Raw genomic sequence first — 23,148 nt, forward strand, 5'->3', positions numbered from 1 at the left:
CTGGCAAATACGCAATTTCCTTACATTGCCTTTTTCAATGGCATTCCCTCACAATAGGAGGTTTAAAGCCTCTAAATCCACCCGTCAGTCTGCTGCACGGCTCTTGTGTGCCGCTAATGCATTTTGAGCTTGTGTACCACACTCTGAGGATGCGTAGCCTTTGCTGAGTTGTTAAATCAATAGTGTTCTGAAGCGCTTAATTATGCAAATAGAGGAGGCGCCTGTGTGGCTTCAGCTGCAGATACAGTTCCATCCATAGAAAGCTGAGCTAGTAAGGTTCTATTATGAGCAAAAAATGGTCATGACTAAGGATCAGGCCTAAATACACCAATCTGACGTCGGACAAATGTGACGGCGCCTACCTCCTGCGTCGGCACGTCGCGTAGAAAAATGACGTAAATACACACTGCACCGGCCCAGACTATTACGTACCGTCAGCGCATGCGCGAGAAGTACTTCCCCTCCATGCAATCGGCGGTGGTAGTCATTATTCCTAAAGGCAACCGGAAAGCTCTTTACGAGAACGGGATATAAAACCGTAAACAATGCACAACGGTTACTTTTTCTCTCACGACGTGAACGTAACCCTGCGGCTTTTTGCACAGTATCGTCTATAAAAGTAAATCCTACCTGCTAAATCCAGTCGCGTCCCCATGCCATGCCATAGTTTGGGTTTCGTACCTTTGTCGGCATACCTTTTAACGGTAATACCATACAATGCGGGTCTCTCCTGAACCAAAGAGACAAAGTCATCTTCCCGATCTTCTGTCTAGACAGACGTTGTATGTTCAAATGCGGAAGGTACAGGAAGGTGACGATGCGCCAAATGAGCGGGGGGGAAAAAAATGGTCCAGGCTTTCCATCAGTACTGTTGATCCGCGTTCGTCACTTCCACTTCTTGCATTGTGAGCTGATTCGCTAGCTAACAGCCAATCATAGCGAGAGACAGAGCATAAAGAAGGCTTTGATGCAGCGTCTCAACAGCAGAGAATGGCTGAGGAAATGGTAGTTATTACAAAAATGACAGCAGAGCAAAAGAGACCAACCAGGGCCATGTTGAAAAAAAAGCTCATTTACCCACAGTTCTATACAGATTTGTGAATAATGATGAAACTTGGCTAATGGCTATATTCTAATGCTAACTGCTGCAAAACGGAAACGGATACTTTTTTTCTGACGAAAGAAGAGACTCCAATCTTTCTTTTGGTAGGTTCCATGTTTTTATAGCAATAGGACACATAATTCTGTTGGCCTTGCAAATTCTGTATCTGGGCCACACATTTCCTCTTGTCTGGGGCGAAGGAAGTCGATTTGAACCATCTCAGACTCGGCGATGATGTCGTTTCTCTACTGTGAGGGGATTGATTGTTTTGGACAACGCTAACAATGTGGCACAAATTTCGCAAGGTGGCAAATGTTTAATGTTTTACACTTCATCTGGTTTATTTAGAAACACACTGTGAAGCCCGACACGTTTTTTTTGTAGAACGTTCTATATTAGAGGCTTTGCCGTATTTTGTACATGTGCGCTTACTGTGTTTTTGTTGTTGTTGTTTTTAATAGATGAGTTCGTAATGGTATTAAAGTGTTTTGGATCATAGTTTGCGGTATATTCATGTTTTCTTCAGAAATTACACCCCAAAAAAAGATGCCGTGTTCAGAAGGGAAATAACAGTTTTTGAAGTGAAAAGAGCGCTTGAAGGTTCTTTCCAAGGGAAGCCTCTGCCCTCTTGCCCTCTTTTTTTATGCTGGCTTATTTCTCATTAAAGACACGACAACAACAATTTGCTGCAGGGAGCACACAAAGATGAACGTTTCGTATGTCTCAACGGGGATTTTTAATTAGCTATTGAGAAGTTTACAAACTTGTGTTGAGAAATGATTGTTACATTATGTTGTCCAACTCACGAGAACACTACAATGATTGGATAGTCAGTTGTGTGGATATTTGGTCGGTTAGTCAGAGCTAAGGTAGTTGGTTGATAACGTTGCCCTGCACAGGTCTTTAAAATATGCATAAGGTGCAATATGCTGGTTCAGAGTGTTTTAGAACATCCAAAAAATCCCAACCATAATTATAATTTGGATGATAACACTTGATACTGTACTTTTAACTTCACAAAATGAGTGTCTTCTTACAATTCCCACTAAGATTATATAACGATCTTAAAAGGCATAATGGGTTCGTGAAAAAGGTTTTCAGCCACAAATACCTGCCGTGAAATCCAATTGTACACACGCCCGTGGCTAAATCACAGATAACGCTCAGATATGAGTCAATGTGTGAATGAGCGTTTGGCAGTATGCCCGATGCAACGCGTCACGCCCGTTGGCTAGACCAAGCCGCTATGATACTACTGCAAGCCGTTTTAGTCCCCGCCGCCAAACCTCCAAATGCGTCGGTTCCGAAAGCCTGAGTCAGTGAGAATGAATGACACCGGGTCATCGCCCACCAGCTTTTTCATTGGGATAGATAGAAGTGGCGCATCGCAGCTGGGGTTTTGTGCAAATGGCACACACAAAAAAAAATGAAGCTTTGTTTATATGCTAATCCGAAGCGTGACACTGATTGTGCAGCTCATTCGTTTTGGGGGTTATTTGTCACACTTTTGTTTTTGTTTTTTTAGCAAGAAAGCCTAAATGTGTGAACAGGAGGGAACAATCCTGGCAAAGCTTACTCAAAAGATGTGAAGGAACAGACGGCCGTAGATCGTAAAGGTGCAGAAACACCAATGTTGGCGCCTTGGTTTTTGTTACTTATTTTGCCTGTACTCTACTTACAATTCTCCGCAATATGTGTCACTCTGACAGAATGGCCGTTAGAGCCAGGCAGGCAGAGGCATCCATCACCGGTGGGCTGAGAACTAATGACTTTTTTTTGTCAAGCCCTACCCAAAGCTAGCAAACCTGTACAGACATGTGCATCTAATTGCGATTTCTCAACTCAGCATGAACACAACTATTGCATCCTTTGCAAAATGCTCAGCGTATGCAAATGAACCACCCCTCCCTCCATTTTGCCTGCACTCAGCACTTCCTGTCGTCTACAGCTGACTTCAGCTTGCATAGGTTACACTTATCACTGATATGGTTTGTATTATTTACAGCAAAAAAAAAATTGGCACAATTTGGTCCTTTTTCTTTTTTGCCCATTCTTAAAGACACCTTATTGATCCACCGCTAATTGATCAGGCTGTCCTTTCCTCATGACACTTCATTTAGTAATTCAAGTACTATAATGAGCTTTTTTTTGTCATTTTAATTTCTGTACCATCCTATAATATCCCTAGCATTAAAAGCCATTAAGAAGATTACAGTAAAGCAAACATTTGTACAAATTGAGGAATTTAGCTATGTTATTATGCAAGGCAATGCAAGTTTCTTGTATACCACCACAAGGAAAATTCATAGTGCTTTGTAGAGGCAAATAAATTAAAAACACAATTAAACCAAAACCAAAAGACTGTGTTTTATGAAAGTGCTAATTGGTGTCAGAGAAGAGTTAAGTTAATCTAAGATTATTAGCGAAATTTATGGAGGGTGTTTATTGTGTATGCTTTTGCTCTGATTACGGCTGTTAAAGAAGCTAAAATAGATGTAGGTTATTTGTTTTTAACTCCTTTGCTTCCAAAAACTTATAAATACATATTATTTTAAATGATTTAAGACGTATTTATGCTTCTTCTTTTTTTTAATACGAGAGCATACAGAAGGCTTTGATAGAGAATGGTTGAGGAAATTGTAGTTATTACCAAAATGACCAGCAAGTGGCAGCAGAGCAAAAGAGGATCAACCAGGGCCATGTTGAAAAAAGCTCATTTACCCACAGTTCTATACATATTTGTAAATAATGAAAAAACTTGGCTAATGGCTATATTCTAATGCTAATTGCTGCAAAACGGAAACAGATACTTTTTTTTCTGATGAAAAGAGACTCTAATCTTTGTTTTGATACGTTCCATGTTTTTTTTAGCAATAGGACACATAATTCTGTTGGCCTTGCAAAATCAGTCAAAATCCAGTAAAACAGCCCGAGAGCGAACGGGATTGCTTCAGTGAAAATGGCTGGGAGTGAGTGAGTTAAAGGTAATGTGAGATGAGTTTGAAAATTATTTAAAAGCGGTGAAGGATCAGAGTTTGTTATGGTGCAATGCCAGGGAGGCTGCGTGAGACCCCAGATAACAGTTTTTTTTCTTGCCGTACTAAAATAAAGTGTACAATAATTGCACATGCACTACAGTAGGTGGCAGTGGCATGCTCATTGTCAGAGAGCTCCTCTCCCAAGGTGTACTTTTTTCCCATTTTTGAGACAAATAATACTATTTATTGATTTAGTGCATGGCAGGTGCTGCAGGAACCTGGTTACGTGTCCCCTGACTGGTCCACCAATATTCCAGAACAGAGTTTCCCAGCCTTTATTCAACAAAAGCAATGAGGGCACATATCTTACATTAGAAAAAAATATATATCTCATTGATAGAAATCTGATCAATTTCACACCTGATTGGCTCTCACAGAATACTGGTAGGGAATTGCTGTAGTGGTTTTAGGTTCACTTGAATTCTTCTTATAGTAAATGCCGAATTACAGTCTTAAAAGCACTTGTACATTCAGAGGCTGGAAGTGCAATAATTATTCATATGCACCCTCCATCTCTTTATTATCTTGATTGCTCACACTTCTGGGTCAAATCCTTGCCATTCCCATCATGCTTTGATGTCCCACTTTTTGGCTGGTGCAGATTGCTCCGAACTGCTCTTCCAGTTCACAGCGCGCTGTGTCCCTCATTAGAACTGCTTGGCACAACACTGCGCTTTTGTGATGACACGAAAATGGTTATGCCACGTCATAGGCGGAAATCGAATTTGTGAAACGCTGATGACATCTTTGTTCATTTCCCCTCGAGCATCCTGCGTTTGATGATTGATGATTTGATATCGTGTGAGTGACACATTTCATGTACCATATCTCCTCCTTCTGCTCGGGGCTGTGTTTTACGTTAATAACCCCAATCAACAGCTGCCAACAGGCCACTACAAAGATGGTCGCACCATATGCTAATCCGTCCGTTCTTTAACTCGGAGAGCCGTGAGCCTTGATGGGGGGGGGGGGGGGGTGATTTTATGTAATATATCATTTTTGCTGTCGCTGTTGATGTTTTTGTGGCTGCATTAAATCAGAAGATGCATCTCAAATGAGAACTGCGCATTCGTACACCGCCATTGACCCGCAAATCCCTGAGAGGTGCTTAATCCCTCCTGTCATCCTTCGCTAATGGCTTTGATAATTGCAAGCTGGCTTAATGAGAGAGGACGTTATGTAGAATTATATATAGACAAAAATGTATGTTATACATAATGTCAAACATTATCATACTCAGAGAACTGCGCACTCGCTGTTCACTATGTGTTTGCTTTAGCTGTACGGCGCGGGTTTGATTTCTGGCCAGTGCCAACCCAGATCAATTCAATAAATAAATACATCTGAATTAACTATGTTGAACAATTCATGTGACCGACTCGCTTTGATAACCCCAGAAGCTGAACCCTAACCCAAAAGAATACTGGAAGTGTAAAAATGTGTATCTCTACCAAATTAGCATAGCCCCCCTGATAATGTCTTACTGTCTGTATTCCCGTAGGACACCACCTAAAAACTTCATCTAGCATCGTTCTGATGCCACGCATGTTTGAGCTGCAAAATATATCTGTTTGAAGCTTTTGATAGCTAGAATACAAGAGGCGCTAGCCACCAGCTAGCTTGCGAGCTAAATAGCTTCAGGGGGTCCTTTCAGCCAGCGGACAGACAGTGGGATTGTCTGCGGCATTATATCCTTTCTTGGGAATTAAAAAAACAACAACAACACCGTCCCAGCTGTTCTGTATGTTGTGACATTCAAGGAAGATGCATTTTTAGGGTGTATAGGCTGAGCTAGCTAACATAATGCTTGCTGTCGTGATAGAAATGCGGCTAGTAGGTGACTCTTAATTGTGCCAAATATCCGTTCAAGTTCTTACTTATTTGGGAGGGAGAGCTCGCGCCGGACGGCCAAGTGCATCGGTGGGTGCCATTTTAGCCACGCCCCCAAAATCTGGAAAACTGAAATGATGAAAACCATTTTAATGGTATTATGACAGAATTCTGTACTGCACAGTTCTCAGTCGTTTCACGTTTTCAGCAAAGAAACTTTAAAGTTGGAAATATATCTATACACACAGTATTTAAAAAAATTTAACTACATATTTCAGTGTAAAAACGACTACACTGTGTCAAACTTGAATACGTATAAATGAGATTCAGGCAGCACCTGGTCTATAAATGTATTTAAATCATATTGTTCATTTTGTTGCATTGTACTGTTTACTTCTAATCATCTAATAACATCATAACACTTTTAAACCGCACATTTATTCCTGCCACAGTATTTTACCACATTGGTCGATGATGGGCTAAGATTGCAGTTGCTAGAATCACACTTGGGCGTTATAGTCTTCACAAAGTCAGCATCATATTAAGGTGTGAGAGATGGGAGGTCGTTCTGTCCGACGGAGGCAGCAGGGTCACGACCTGAACTCCGTGGAGCTCGGTCACTCGGTGACTCAGTAGCTCTACTGCATTAGCTTAGGACATAAGAAGGCCATAAGGACATAGGAAAATCATTTCCTTATGAAACCAAAGAAATTACTGCTTGAAGACACGCACGCATACACACACACAAGTTTGTTTTACTATCTTTGTGGGGCCATCTCATTGACATAATGCATTTCCTAGCCCCTCCCCCTAATCCTAACCATCAAAAATGATTGCCTACCCCTATTCCTTACCCTAACCTCAACCATAACCCAATTCAAATCTTAACTCTTAAACCAAGTCTTGACCCTCAAAAAGAGGTCTAAACTTGTGGGGCCCAGCATAATGGCCCAACATGGACGGGTGGGCCCCACAGCTCTGTGAAATCCCGAAATGTTGGCCCCACTATGTCACAAAAACAAGACCACACACACACACATACACACACAGTTAATGGCATTGATGGTTTCCACTCCTGTGATAGTATCTTTTATTAATAGCCTGGGCTTTTGCGCGGACATGGAGACCATTTTAATGATTAATCTGAAAGGAAAGTGCCCATTTTATACGTGGGGCTCTCTTGGCAGTGAAAGAGCCACTGTTCACTCTTCAGGTGCATTAGGAAATATTTTTCCATTCCTCTGCACTTATTTTAGACACGTTAAGACACTGAGCGTGAGTAAGTACGCACAATTCTGTGATTCATCAATATGCTCGTACTTGGCATTTCGTGGTTTAACGAATTCTTTGAAGTTTTCATACAGACAAAGCATCAAAGGTGCAAGTGCAATATGTATTTTTCCGTGATTTTGAAAAATGTGATGCAAATTGATTGATTTGCGCACACATTTTTTTTAACCCTCCGCTGGCGTGGTTGTTTGTAATGTAACTTTGACCAGCATATTGCGCATAAATTTTCTGTCGCTTCCAATGCTAATTTCATGAATTTGATCAACTACAAATGCCTCAGAAACGCTCGTGCAATGCATCTGGCAGTGGTTTTTGCATATATGTGGAACCTGAGAACATTTCTCTGCATTTATTTGTGAATGAGGCCCACTGAATGCACACTCAAAGGTATGCATCGTGACTGTACTTAGTAGATTTTTCAAGGAGTTTTTATTTTCTGGCTTTTTATTTTTACTCTCTACATTTGCGAGTATATTACACTTCAGGGCTGTTGTAGTGTATAAAATGGCAATAAAATGCATTTGAACTTTTGACTTTTATACTTAAATAAGTACATTTCAAAGTGTGAACTTTAAAAAAAAAAAGCGTTTAAGTATGGGAGTTACATCTTTTTAACTCTTTTACTGCCACACGTTATCCACGAAACAACCCCGGTAGTGCGAACCAATTTCGAGCATTTTAACTCATCTTTCAAGGCAAACTTATAAATATTATGTGCTCTGAGTACTTAAACATGGTGGGTACCAAATGAGAGATCGTGTTCCATTCTTTCATTAGAAAAAAAAAGCATGTTACTACCTTATTCCGTTCATTAGTAATCACTATTTGAAAATAGGTAATTTGAGTGACATTGAACGAAAATGGAAAAGAAAAGGAGAAAACGAGCTTTTTGTGAAAAGATACATTTTCTGCACAACAGTGACTTTGAGAATATTTTTTTGGTTTAGTGACGCTCTGTGAATTCGATTTGCTGCCATCTGCTGGCCATAGTTAGTGGGTGTTTTGGGATTTTACAACCCATTGAGGGGAAAAAAAACATAGTAAATGTCAATTAACGTTTTTGGCGGCATTCGTTTGGATTTTAGTATACGTCATTAAACGTTTTTGGCGGTAAAAGAGTTAAAAGTGAAGACTTTTGCCACCATTACGCAAAGGCCTCTTTATTAGGTACACCTGCTCGTGCTTCCAAAAAATATTAGTTTCTTTCTCCGTGACCTTGCTTTCAGGACTAAAGGCAGCTGTCCTTGGCGTGGGACAGAGGCTGAGTTGCGGGGGTGAGGGGCAGAGCACTGGGGAGCAACAGTGGGGCGCTGGAGTGAACGGTGTGGAATACTAACAAACGTCTTGAACAAAAGGCCAGATGTCCTTTCGGGCTTTGCGCTGTCCTTTCCATGCTGAACTGCTTTTTAATTGTTGAAAGGCGTTCTCGCCTGATCGCTATCACAAAGAGAGATAAAACAAGACAATAACGCATTACCAAAGAACCCCCCAATATTATGTTTATTTTATGGCCTTGCGTTTAATGAGCACGGAGCCTGAGAAGCGTCGATGCAGAGGACAATGGCATCGTTGGGCTTATTGGTATTCTCGTGGGGTGTAAAATCTCCTTCGTGGTGATAACTGCACCAATAGCAGAGGGAAACTAATTTGGGTTAAACTGAAAAAGCTGTTAAAGTGACAACACTAAATAGGACAATGTAGACATGTCAGAGTCTGTTTTCTGGAGGGTGAACTGAAGTAACGTTCCTCTATTTATATAATTGGTGCAATTTTTGGATTCAAGTTGAAAGCATTTGCTATTTTTTTTAACCACTTTATCTTTCATAATTAACCATTTTTTTAAGATGTTGGCTAAATATGTATCCACTCACCTGCATAACAATACTAATATACACAAAAATATCAAACTGATCATAAAACATTGTAAAAATAAAAAATAAAAAGTTTTGAAAATACATTTAGTACATGATATATATATATATATATATATATATATATATATATTTATATATTGATCTTATGGTAATTTGTGCAAATGTGTCTTAACTTAAAAGCCTCTGTGTTAAGTTATTATGTTATGAGGTGTTTATTTGAGGTGAAGTGTTTTGAGGGAGCAATACATTTAATTTAATTTAATCTTTTTATGGTACAACATTGAAGAAATGACAGTTTGACACAATGAAAAGTAGTCATTGTACAGCTTATATATATAAATAAATACATTCCTGGACTACATTTCAAAGCTTTTTGTAGCAAAGTTGTTTGAGGAAATGTTGCCGCAATGATGCGCCTGCTCGTAATCACCCCTCTTAATGTTCTTATGTAAATCATCTGTGCAGCCCTCCTGGCTGTACACGATTAGAAGCCACGAAATACCCGCTTCTCTTTGGGAAGGTTAATGCAAAGTGTGTCACGGGGCACTTTCAACTGTATCGTTTCTTTCTTAGCAAAACGGGTTCCCGTCTGATCCCAGAAGCTCTAGGTTGAGCTAAGTGGACTACGGCGTTTCGCAGTAGGATGAGATTTGTTATGCAAAGTGCTATACAGTATATGGTGTACACTTACATTTCTACGAGGATTAGAGAATCCCACAGCAGGGATCTGTGCATAGTTAATTCATCCTCTCTTTAAGCTTCTAGCTCTGGAGACACCTCAGATGGTTCTAATACTGGATGAAGTCAGTCGCTGGCATGGCTTGGGTTCAGATTTTAATATAAAGCCATCTGGGATTATTAAACTCGGTTTTTTTGAAGGTAAACTGAAGTAACGTTCTAAAATCCATGCAACTTGTGTCATTTTGGACGAAAACTCGAAAGTCTTGGAGTAATATTGTATTTGTGTGCTTTGCTTTGGGCAATGCAGTCATGCTGGAACGCAAGGGAAGATGTGAAGAAGAGCAGCAATGCTAATAATCAGCTAGCGTTGCATGTGATGACCGAGAAGAAAATATTAAATGACTGTAAATTAGACAAGTAAATGTCAGCAGCAGTAACAATAGTCATCAATGTTTACCTACCTTTTGTGTAGATGCGAATGACAAACTGTAGATATATTAATAAATTGATACTACAGTATATAAACACTATACAGGATATATGTAAAGAATGTGTGAACATGGTTCAGATTAGATCAATAGATTTTTTTAGGCCCAATTCCATTATTTGGCAGAGTAAAATTCCAATAACTGATTAATCGGCAAATTTAGGAGGGAAAAAAATCTATAATGAATAAAGTAACTTTTTTTTTTGGTCCCTTAACGCTTACAACGAAGGAATGATTTACAGACAGATTATTTCACTGTTTTATGCAATTTTTTTTATGTCATTGCCTTTGTTTTATGTTTTAATGTGTCTAAAAAAAAAACTGGAAATTTTTTGGGGATTTTCACCAATTAAAAAATAATAATAATAATAATATGAGCCGCTTAATTAGTACCGATTTTAGCATAAATCCATCAGTAATTATTCCTCAATTACAAACTCTCTTCCTTTCTTGGGATTTGTTGCCATGATGAAACTTTTCCTTGTGTCCTACAGCGAGATGCTAAAGGCCAGTATCTATTTGACCTCATCTGCCACCACCTCAACTTGCTGGAGAAAGATTATTTCGGCATCAGATACGTGGACCCTGACAAGCAGCGGGTGAGTCAGCCTGCTGTCGTTTTCGCGCATGACTTGAATTCCACTGGAACGTTACTTGTAAATGCCCTCATGAGCTAATGGTGCGTGTCACAGTACACAAGTGAGCACATAGCTGCCCGCGGGCCATGTCACTAAGTAATGATTTTCATTTTTAGATCATCAACATTTTTTTTTTTTTACTGAGTTTAAACTGTGCATAACTCACAAACTGTATTTTTTCTCTCTCTGGAAACATTAGTAAGTGTGATTTTGGGCTATGAGACTAAGTGACCAAGAACCATTGTAGCATTTTTTGCTAGCTAAACAGCACATTTGAGTAAGCATTGTTAAAAATGTGTTCGTAGGAACTACAACATCAAAGTGTGCAGTCATTTTCATCTCTTAAACTGCCTTTGAAAAATAGTCCAACCGCACTCACTTAGCGGCTAGCTGCTAGCCTAGCCGCTAATGCCGAACACATGTCACATTCTACAATCTCAGTGTAATTAGATATATTTTTTTAGCATCATTTATTAGCGATTGAACATGATTTCAGGCTGATGTTGTGTTAATGTGGGGGGGGGGGGACAATTTTGTGATGGCAATTTAAACTTAAACTGGGCTCCAACTTCCAGTCGGAAAGGCGAGTCAAGCTAGCTGCCACGCTAAACAACTTCAAAATAGAGGCGTACTCATGTCCGTGTATTACGGTATTTGGGAGGCTTGAAGATGGCAGCATGTTCCCTACCTACAATATCAAGAGCAAAAAATAAATAGATTTGGTCGGAAGAGCTGTACATTTTATTTTAGCGACGATGTGTGACCCGTTCATAAACACTTTGTTCTTTAATCCAGCCCAACAACTAACTAACTACTAAATGTGTCTTTAGTGGTCAAGTTGCTTGAAGACTACATTGTCTATTGGCGTAGAATATCCTTGTCTATTCGCGCCCTGTGATTGGCTACCAACCAGTCCACATTGTACCCCGCCTTTTGGCCAAAAATCAGCCGGGACAAACTCCAGCTCATCGCAACCTTAATGAGGACAAGTGCTGTAGAAAATGGATGGCGCAGTCATCTTGGGATATGCTTGTAACCATCAGGGAATAAAAAGATCCACTGCTGGAAGATTCTGCTTAATGAACCTCTACCTGACCAACTAAAGCAATACAACAAAATCATAATGCAGCCCTCGTAGACTTTAATAACCATTTTCATGCTCCCTCGAAAATGTGATCCTTTCGCTCGCCATTAGCCACACGAGTATGTGGTTCACAATTAGATTTCACAAAACATTTAAGTCATTTCCAATTTTTTCAACCACATTTTTCCTGGGAAAAAAAAAAGATGGCTCACCAGTGATATTTTCTTCATTGTATGAAGAACCATGAAAGATGGCAACATTCCACGTGGTTAAGAAATCTAAAATGTAAAGTCTTAATGATATTTGTTCCAGTATTCTGTCAACCTACAGTTTGTTTAACTCGCTGAACCAAATATTCCGAAAGAAACAATCGAAACAAAAATAAATCTGTGTTCTTGTTATCTTAAAAGCCATTGTTGAGGTTTCTTCTGCTTTGAGACGAAAGCAAAACACACGCACGAGTTAATCCGTTAAGTCACGTTGAAATGAGATCTTGTACGGTATAATGACGTCTCGCTTGTTTTGTTCCAACCTTGTGTGTGACTAAAGAGGCATCCATCCTCCTTAGTGGGGGGTTGGCGGCTGGATTCGAACCCTGTTCACCAGCCAATCGCGGGGCACAGAACTGAGATTCAAGAACTGTCAATTGCGCGGCACACAACCTAGACTGGTCCGCATATCAAATAAACATTCTCACACATATTCACGACAATTAAGAGTCACAATGAACCTAACATGATCGTTTGTTTTTTTTGTGACAATGAAGCCATACAGTCGTATTCTATGCAATCTATAATTGATGCACTCAAAGGGTAGCACATGGCATTTGTGCTGTGTGTCCATATGCAAATCACATGCTTGACCGTACTTTAAATATAGATTTGATGAGATGCAGTCAAAGAACACCAAAGTGAGGACTCGTGTTATTGTTTCTTTAATTACGAGGGGATGTTCCAGGATGCGTTCCATGCATGAAGTATTCACACGCTTGGTGGCAACGCTGCTGTTGTGCATGTTGCTCGTAACACTGGAATATCGAGAACCGGTCAATTACGAGGGGCCACACCGATTAATCAGAAGGTCAATTTATTTGGTGATATTAGCTGTTGGCAAAAAAATATTAACTCATTCACTGCCATAAATTCATTTGAACTCTTTCTATTAGTTTAACGTTTTTTTTCTACTTTTGTTAACAAGATTAAGAAAACCTAGATTTTCTTCATCTGTCATGTGATTAATTACAATTTAAAAAAATTATCTTTTATTCTTTAAAAAAAGATGAAAGAAAATAAAAGATGATAAAAAATTAGGGGCGTAATTAATCGCATGATTTCACTAGTTAACTCACGATTAATCACAAATTTTATATCCGTTCGAAATGTACAATATTTTTTGTTCTAGGTTTTCATACTCTTGTTAACAAAAAATAAACTAATAGAAATTGTTAAAATTATTTTTGGACGTCTATAGCCGTCAATGGCAGTGAATGAGTTAATATTATTTTTTTGTACATTATCAAATACCAACATAAGACAAAGATAATAATATTATTATTAACCATTCACACTCAAAAAGCTCAGCAAAAAATAAAAAATCTGCCGAAACAAACACTAACGGATAAAGTAACTGTCTGTCTGTAATACGTAAAGGGACCAAAAAGTATGTTATTTTAGTCACTATATATATATATATATATATATATACTTTTTTTTTTATTATTTGGCCAATGAATCTGTTATAAGACTTTTTTCTTCCAAATATCGGAATCAGCATCAGCCTGAAAAAAAAAAAGTCCATACCCGTGTCGGTACCAGATGTGATCGGCCTGTCAGGTCGTATCGAGGTCGCCTAACGAGCACGTCCCACTACAGGATTGGCTAGAAATGATCCAATTGACGACAAACATTGGAAAGAAAATATTAAAGATGTCATTTAAATAACAAAATGTACAGGCTGAAATAGTAAAAACGTAAATAAACCTAAGAATATAAAAGCGAGATATATTGAAATAAATAATGAAATAGATTGAATAAATGATAAATACACAAATTAATTGCCTGAGATGTGACAAATATTGTCACTTTAGGTTGCTAATGTGGTTCTATTATCATTAAGACTATTTTTGTGATGTATTGTGATTTGTGAACTGCTCAAAAAGAAACAAAACCGAAGTGAACGCGTCCGAATCGCGCATTTCGTACCGACGGCAAGTTCGACGGCGCTTCAATCTATTTTTTTCCTTCTTAAATCTTCAAGTATCCCGCTTTTATATTCCTAAGTTTATTTACGTTTTGACCATTTCACTCCATACATTTTGTTATTTAATCTTTAATATTTTCTTTCCAATGTTTTGACGTCCACCGAATTATCCCCCCAAATAACTTTATTGAACAATTGTAAACGGATCATCTCCAGCCAATCCCGATACAATCCGGCAGCCTGATCACATCTCGTACCGACGCCGGCGCTTTCAGGTGAAATTTTAGAATGCACGTAAAATCATTTTACGCATTTTACTCAAATGCACTGTAACCTTTACATATATAATTATTGTTTCAGTACTTTTTTGCACAATTTGCCTTGTTGGGACAAAGATCAACATTGAAATTGTCCTTTGAATGATGTCACTAAGCACATCAATGTGTTTCTTCTTCCAACGCAGCACTGGTTGGAGTTAACGCGGTCTATTGCCAAGCAAATGAAATGTAAGTACTGCTCATTTTTGAATCTCTGACAACCACATCTGGAAACAAAGTACAGTATGTTTACGTCACGCATGAAAAAGTGTTGAGCTGATTTGACAACAGAAAATTAAACGGCGATTCGTCGCTCTCAGAGGAAAAGTTCAACATGGCGGCAAATGGGCTGATGATTTATAGTTAAATTTTGTACAGACACAATCAATTGGCTGGGGCGGTTGCTTGGCAACTGGCCCAAAAGTAGCTCTTGACTTGCATACTTGGGGGGGGGGGGGGGGGGGGGGGGACAATCTAATTAAATTTGACCTTTTCAAATTCAAAATGGTAAATTCACTGTTGTGTTCGTAAGTGACGTGTTTTAGGTGTAAGGATTTATTTGAACGTTGCTGATTGTTTGATGTCTGGTCAATTTGTTTATTTCAGTTTTTGAATACTATTTCATCTTTATTTCATCCAGCTCAACCTCCGTTCACCATGTGTCTGCGTGTCAAGTTCTACCCTCCCGATCCAGCTGCTCTAAAAGAGGAAATCAGTCGGTAAAATCTCCTTTTCTCACACCAAATAGTTTCCCAAGGTGCACACTTAGGATGTGCAGATGTATCTTAACTCATTCACTGCCGTTGACGGTTATAGACGTCAAAAATTCATTTGAACTATTTCTATTAGTTAAACAGAGAAAAAATGATTGTACATTTCGTACAGATATACAATTTGTGATTATTTGTCAGTTAACTAGTGAAGTCATGCGATTTTAATCGCCTGACGAGATGATTATTAAAAATTAGGGGCATCAGGTGATTAAAATTTTTTACCGTAATTAATCGCATGACTTCAATAGTTAATCTACTAATAGAAATGGTTAAAATAATTTTTTGACGTTTATAATCGTCAATGGCAGTGAATGAGTTAATCGTGAGTTAACTATTGAAGTCATGCAATTAATTACAATAAAAAAAAATAATCGGCTGACGCGATTTAAAAAAAGAAAAGAAAAGATTATTAAAAATTAGGGGCGTCAGGCGGTTACATTTTTTAATCGTAATTGAATCGCATGACTAGTTAACTCACCATTAATCACAAATTTTACATCTGTTCTAAATGTACAATAAAAACATTCTAGGTTTACATACTCTTGTTAACAAAAGTGGGCTAATAGAAATAGTTCAAATTAACTTTTGACGTCTATAGCTGTCAATGGCAGTGAATGAGTTAATTGTGTGAAGGCTAAGGCTTTTGTTCACATTTTTTCCCGAAAATTCAAAAATTTTCCACCAAAAATTCAACATGAATTCCCTTTTTTTGGGGGGGGGGCTAATTTTTTATTGGGTCAATGCCTTTTTTCATACATTACAAACAAGATTTTCCATTCTTAAAGACAACTCATATTTAACCATAAATTAAAATACCAATGTATAAGCTCCACCCACAACAACATAAAAAAAAACTAAATTTCTCTCACAAAAAGACTCACAAAAAACAAAAACAAAGAATCAGACCAACAGTCTTTACCAAAGACTATCGAGCCAACGTCACATTGATTCAACACTGATTCAACATGAATTCCCAATGGCACATTCAACATAACAGATTCAGTTCATTCTTATTTGAAGTTTAAATCAATCAGCGAATTCAATTCATTCCCACATACTAAAAATCAATTTTCACCAATAAAATACCCACACAAAAAAAACCTATTCTTGCTTAATGACACTTTTGCTACCAATTGTCGATTGCTGCCATTTGTGGGGGGAAAGGACTGGCCCGGCCCACGAATAGCCAAAACCTGCGTATAATTGACACAACGGGGAAAGATAAATTAAATAAAATAAATAAAAAGTTCTTCAAAAAATTTTGACAAACATTTAATTTAACATGTTATGTCTTATTTCACTGAGCCGACCGATCAATGACGTCATTGATCAATCGGGCAAATTAAAACATTACAACATTACACCCGGTCACTGATTTTGCGTAAAATTCTAAATATCGGCCAATCCCGATCCAGCCGATCAGATCTGTGTAAAGTCTGCTCATTATAATATTTTCATCCCAACTGATATATATTAGTGATTTAAAAAAAAAAAACATAACTGTTCCAAACAAAGTTATTCAGTGTGCATCTTTCCACATTTCTAAATGCATCTTTGTAAATAATAAACAATAACCGTGACCTTCAAACATTAAAAAGACAGAGCGCGCTTTCAATCCGAGACATTATGATAAATATTACACCGTTTGCTAAAGAACTTGTTCAGCAGGAGTTATGCAAAAAGCTTTCTCTGGTAACCCTGAATGAAACATGACAGAACAACACTTGCTTGGCATAACATTACCATTTTTATACGCTAATTCTGAATACGACTTCAACCAAACGACTTCCCAGAAAGGTCGTTTTTGATGCATTTAAAACCGCAAGTCCGCACTCGGAGATTGAGGTGGACAGTATTAGGAGGAGGAGGAGTCTTACTGTACATTACGATGATAGTGGTGAGGAGGTAGCGTATCGGGTGTGAGCTCTCGCTTGTCGCGACGTGTGGGGATGTTGTGTATTAAAGCATATTACCATATGCTGAAACTAACAAAAAGTCCAGCATTTTGAATTTTCTTTGAAATTTGTACCCAACGTTTTCGGCTTATTACAGGTCACGTTTTAAAGATTTGATCCGATTGTCTTGAAACTGTTTCATGTAAAGATGTTCAAGATGAAAAGTTAAAAACAAAGCTTATACTGTCAAATGATGTTGCCATGGCGTTGCGCTGTTTGCCATGACAACTGATGCTGCTTACGATGGGCTAAACGTGTGAAAAGGTGACATTTTGAACGCACATCAATCATCCCTGGCAAAAATCAATCAATCCATATGTTAAAGGTTTATTGTGCCATTCTATTTTATGAAGCCATGACTGTCTGAATAAGGAATGATGTTGTTTACTTGCTCTAGTGTGAAAATAGTCACTTTGATTGACATTGACTGCAAAAATCAAACATTGCGTAGTTCTGAGTTTTGCATTTAGATCAATTATTTAAAAGATATTTTTCTTTGAATATATAAAGTTAAGGATAGGCCGATTATCGGCGCCGATATTCAACATTTTGACAAATATCGACATTGGCCATTTTGAAGAATCATATGGCCAATAATAGATCGATTAAAAAAAAAAAGTGTTCGGGGGGGGGGGGGGTCAGGGATCTAATTATTAAAATGTTCATAGAAGCTTCCGATTCTACACCTTCTGTCTTTGTTTGAAATTAAAACTGAGATAAGTAAAATTTTAATACTTCAGCTATTTTGAAAAAAAAAATACTTTATTTACTGTAGCAAACAATAGGGAGCTATTTACTTAAGTTTTTATTTAACTTTTGAAGGCATGCGACTGACTGCCCCGGGAAGATCACTGAACTTTTTGTTAAATTTGTAAAACAAAGATGTCTAGTGACTAAGATTTATTTTTTTTAACTCTAATAATTTATCATTCCTAAATGTTGTTCAATAAATATATGCTTAAATTAAAAAAAATAATAATAATAGCTTGGAGTTTTTTATTATTTATTTTTGATGCCAATATTTTCCCTTTTAGTGAAAATTAATATCTGCTCCAAATATCGGTTATCGGCATCCTTGACTACTAATAATCGGTATCTGCCCTGAAAAAAACATACCGGACTACCTCTAATGTAAACAAATAGTGGCAGAGCATCAAAGTGACCTACGAATACTGCATGTGAAAATGGAAAGAAAGTCTCAGGTGTCCAAATCTTCCCCTAGATATGAGGGTGGCAAGAGAGTGGCCACCGCTAGCCACCACATAGCTCCGCCCCTGGTATGACGATATTATTATCAGAATTATTTGTTTGCTGTAAAAAAAAAAACAGTGCAGCCAAGAGAAATGCTGAAATAAATGTGTATAATTCCATTGACCACTGAGCTTTACTCTTGGCTCTCTTGAGATTGTGCAGATGTACCTAATGTTGTGTCCAGTGATTACTCAGCAATTCTAAGACTGCCCTTGAACGCCCCGCTGAGCTTCATGTTGTCCTTTTCATTGCAGATATCTCGTCTTCCTGCAAATCAAAAGGGACCTTTACCACGGCCGCCTCCTGTGCAAAACCTCAGACGCCGCCTTGCTGGCTGCCTACATCCTTCAAGGTAATGGAAGGTAACATATGGACCTGCTGCCTGACTAACTCTGCATTAACTCATGCAATGCCATTGACGGCTATTAACGTCAAAAATTCATTTGAACTATTTCTATTAGTTTAACATTTTTTCCCACTTTTGTTAAGAGTATGGAAACCTAAAAAAAAATGATTGTACATTTGGAACAGATATAAAATTTGTGATTAATCGTGAGTTAACTATTGAAGTCATGCAATTAATTACAATTAAAAATGTTAATCGCCTGACGGGATTTTTTTTTAAAAAAAGAAGAAAAGATTATTAAAGATTAGAAGCATCAGGCGATTAATTTTTTTAATTGTAATTAATTGCATGACTTTATGAGTTAACTCACAATTAATCACACATGTTATATCTGTTCTAAATGTACAATAAAAAAAAGTTATAGGTTTTAATACTCTTGTTAACAAAAGTGGAAAAAATGTTAAACTAATAGAAATAGTTCAAATGAATATTTGACGTCTATGGCAGTAAATGAGTTAACTTGGCCGTCGAGCCCAGCAGGCTGACAAACGCATGCTCTGCTGTGGGAACGAGTGAGACAGGCCAAAATATACAATGAAGATGCGGGAGCCATCGGACATGTATTTTTCATACCTCCATTAATACACTCTCGGAAAAAGGCTACTATAGGGGTCCATTTTTCAGAATTCAAAAGTGAACCCCTAGGTACAAACAAATACAGCTTATGGTTATAAAAGGCACACAAATGGTCCAAACTAGCCAAGGGACCATGTACAAGCAGTGCCTATGTAAATGTCTTTTGAAAAAAAGAAACAATAGTAGCAGTAATCTAGACCAGGGAAGGGCAACTTAGTGCAATTTAGGCACTTTTCAACGAACTGTCAACGGTTCTTGTGAAGTAACATAATCGCTGCTATGTGCAATGTGGTGACCAATGGATCCTTAAAGGTACAAATGCAGCACATTTTTATGGCCAACCCAAAATAGACCATTTAAAAATATTTTCAGTGCTTCTCTGGCCTGCTATCATCCTTGAGCAAAGGCACGCATAGTGAAATGTAGATAGTATCATAAAAAGCAGAGTGCTGGAGGGTTAGAGGAGGGGCCCATGCATAAAAGATGCTGCTGCCTGGTCAGCTCCCCCTCGCACAGCAGAACCCGGCATCAGGGTCATCTGAACGTAGAGTGACGTGAAGGACCGTATGCAGGTTACCCTTTTGTGTTCCTTCTTACAGCTGAAATCGGGAATTACGACCCCGGGAAACACCCCGAAGGTTACAGCTCCAAATTCCAGTTCTTCCCCAAACACTCGGAGAAACTGGAGCGGCGGATTGCAGATATTCACAAGACAGAACTGATGTAAGATGGAAAAAAAGAAATGCTAGACCAGGCGTGGGCTAACATATGAAGGGAACTGACGTAGATGGGCTACTAAATTGCACTTATGTTGTGGTGTTATTGTTTTTAAGACAAATATTTTAATACAAATGCAGCAAGTTGTGTCGACAGACAATATATATTACTTCAGGTCACATATAGTAGTTGTAAAACTCTTCTTTGTTTTGTGGCTGCATGACTGTATTATGACACTCGTGGCCAAGTCACCAGAAGGAGCCACAATTAATTATTTATGATGCAATAACTTTTTCATTCTATTCAATTATTTCATTACTGTGTGTTTTTATCAAGTAAATACTTTAGTTTTATTTTACTTATTTAAAAAAAAAAACACACATCACAAGTTTTTTTTGGGGGGGAAGGCTGTAACAGATTAATGGCATTTCCTTTCATTTTATTTGCGATGGTCAAATTTAACTCGTATCTCAAGCATTTTATATATGTGACAAGTTTGTAAAATGTATTTGATTAAATTGTTTAACTGTGAATTTGTGCAATTTAATACTGAGAATGGATCATTTGTATGAATTGCAATGTGTTTTGCCATAAGAGGGACGTTTCTGGGCGGAAAGTCAATGTTTATCCCTCCAGCCAATCACAGAGCGGGGTGGGGGGTTGGCTACTGGCGCAATGTTGACGAGAAGAGTGGGGGGTTGGCCATGGGAGGAGTCTGTTTTGAATTGTTTGTTTACAAACACAAATGCTCAAAACTTAAGACCCCACCTTTAATATTTAAAATCTAAGTGTATATTTATATAAAATACATATATAAAAAATAATAATGACATTTAAGTATTTTATTAATACATTATTTGATCAAATATGTTACATATTTAACGTTTTTGAAGGTTTAAATAAATATATATATATATATATTAATATTAACTACAATTGACCATTGATCAGTTAAAAAAAAATGTTGAGGTCATTCATAGGTGAGGTTAAGTTGAGGTGTGTAAATGATGTAAAATAGTTTATATAAATGAATTTATACATTATATTAATTTGTATACTATACAGTTTAGCTGTTGGCTTATATTATATATATATATAAATATATATATATAAAGAAATAATTTTCATGTATATTCTAGTACTACTACTACTAATAAAACAGTTTAAATGTGTATTTGAAATTGCTTATTTTACCCAAATGCATTATCTCCGATAATTCTCATTCTGAGAAAAACAAATAAGCTAAAAATCAACACATGGATTTTAAACAACCAATTTTTAATGGTGAAATAGCGAAACGAATGCAAGAAATATGACAGGATTGTTAATTATGTAAATGCCGGGTGGGACGGCTTCAACAACCGCATGGTTATCTCGGGTGCAAGCCTAAATTAATAACACACACTTGCCCTGACATTTATGTCACTGACTGCATCAAAGACCGGATGAGGATGAAAAAGACAATTGTCTGTGCAATCAAAAGCACTCAATGTCCACTCGCCACTCAAAAGGCTGCACTTAACTATATCACTCAATAGTGATTGTCCCTCAGTGGAGATGATGATGATGATGATGTAGTGTCATGTGGTTTGAAAGATGAAGATGTTGAGCAGGACTGAGCTAGCCTAAAGCAGTTAACACATCTGTGACAGCGTCAGTCCAAAAAAAGCCAAATAGTTTTCTGTGGTTCATGTTTTCGATGTCGGGAGCTCTGCGGGGCGATTCTTTTTCTCCCTCTTCTTCTTCACGCTCCTCCTCTGCCTCCTTCTTTTTGGCTTCCTCCTCTCCTCTTGTTCCTTCGTGTCTACTTCCTCCACTTTCCCTTGTCCTCTTTTTCCTCAACCTGTTTCTGCTCTTTCCCCCCTTTCATTTCTCCTTCTCCTCATCTTCCTTTTCCTTTTCTTTTTCCTCGTCTTCCTCCTTCTCTTCCATCCCGTCTTCTTCCACTTTGTAAAAAAACGTCCTTTGAATGTTCTTAATTTATTTGAATATGCACGGTCAAGTGGCACGTGATTAAAATGTGGTAAACTGACGCGATTGTTAAGAATAATAATAATCCCCTCCTCAAAATGACAACAGTTTCGTTTTAATTTTTGAATCGCGTGCAACCAAGGTACATTTTTTTCAAATGAGGCAAATTCAAATGACTTTTTTTTTTCAGCACACTTTAAAAATCTTAATTTTTTTTCAACATAATCTTCAATATGAAATGTTTTTCATGAACTATGGTGAGACACAATAGTGCTGGTTCTGTGCCATGAATGGTTTTAAACTGTTTGAGACTCTGCTGCCCACTAGTGGCAAATGTTTTCTTCACTAGTTGATAAGAACTGTGCTGACTTAATGAAATGAGATTCAATTCAGGCTAAAATAATAAACTTTTTTTTTTTGGGCAGTCCTGATGCCCACAAAATAAGCAACAACAACAAAAAAAAAACTTCCACAATTTATTTATACCTTCCTGCAAGTCGTTTAAATGACTTCAAGTATAAATGATGTCTAAAGTGCATTTTTTGTTTGTTTAATAATGTCTCATGATTTCGTTCCCTGTCAGTGGGCAGACACCTGAAACATCAGAACGAAGTTTCCTGCAGAAGGCCCAGATGCTGGAGACATATGGTGTTGATCCGCACCCGTGCAAGGTGGGATGCTGCAACAACATCAACAACGACACCACGTCGTGAGCTGCACTTGCATAATTGAACGTTTTGTACGTGTCATCGTTTGATTTCCTTCTTTTCCAGGACGTGTCGGGAAACCCGGCGTTCCTTGCCTTCACGCCCTTCGGATTTGTGGTCTTGCAGGGAAACAAGAGAATGCATTTCCTCAAATGGTGAGTTAAGTTATGTATGCAGTAAAATGACACAAATTACAGTGCACGCCTACATTTGGATTAGGAATAAATTAAGTCTTTATTTTTTTTAGTATTA

At 37.9% G+C, this 23,148-nt stretch overlaps 1 protein-coding gene across 3 annotated transcripts in view; it reads left to right on the forward strand.

Annotated features, from left to right (window-relative positions):
- Positions 1-23,148, forward strand: part of frmd5a (FERM domain containing 5a) — a 64,825-nt gene that overhangs the window by 26,363 nt on the left and 15,314 nt on the right. For all 3 annotated transcript variants that reach the window (XM_086073459.1, XM_086073461.1, XM_086073460.1), the window contains exons 2-8: positions 10,797-10,901; positions 14,687-14,729; positions 15,181-15,259; positions 18,774-18,871; positions 20,101-20,224; positions 22,773-22,860; positions 22,963-23,051. In XM_086073459.1, the coding sequence (XP_085929585.1) occupies positions 10,797-10,901; positions 14,687-14,729; positions 15,181-15,259; positions 18,774-18,871; positions 20,101-20,224; positions 22,773-22,860; positions 22,963-23,051 (626 nt within the window). The remainder of the gene's footprint in view (positions 1-10,796; positions 10,902-14,686; positions 14,730-15,180; positions 15,260-18,773; positions 18,872-20,100; positions 20,225-22,772; positions 22,861-22,962; positions 23,052-23,148) is intronic.

Source organism: Leptonotus elevatus, chromosome 4 (genome assembly GCF_054856555.1).
Source record: "Leptonotus elevatus isolate MCC_2025b chromosome 4, RoL_Lele_1.0, whole genome shotgun sequence".
NCBI lineage: Eukaryota > Metazoa > Chordata > Actinopteri > Syngnathiformes > Syngnathidae > Leptonotus > Leptonotus elevatus.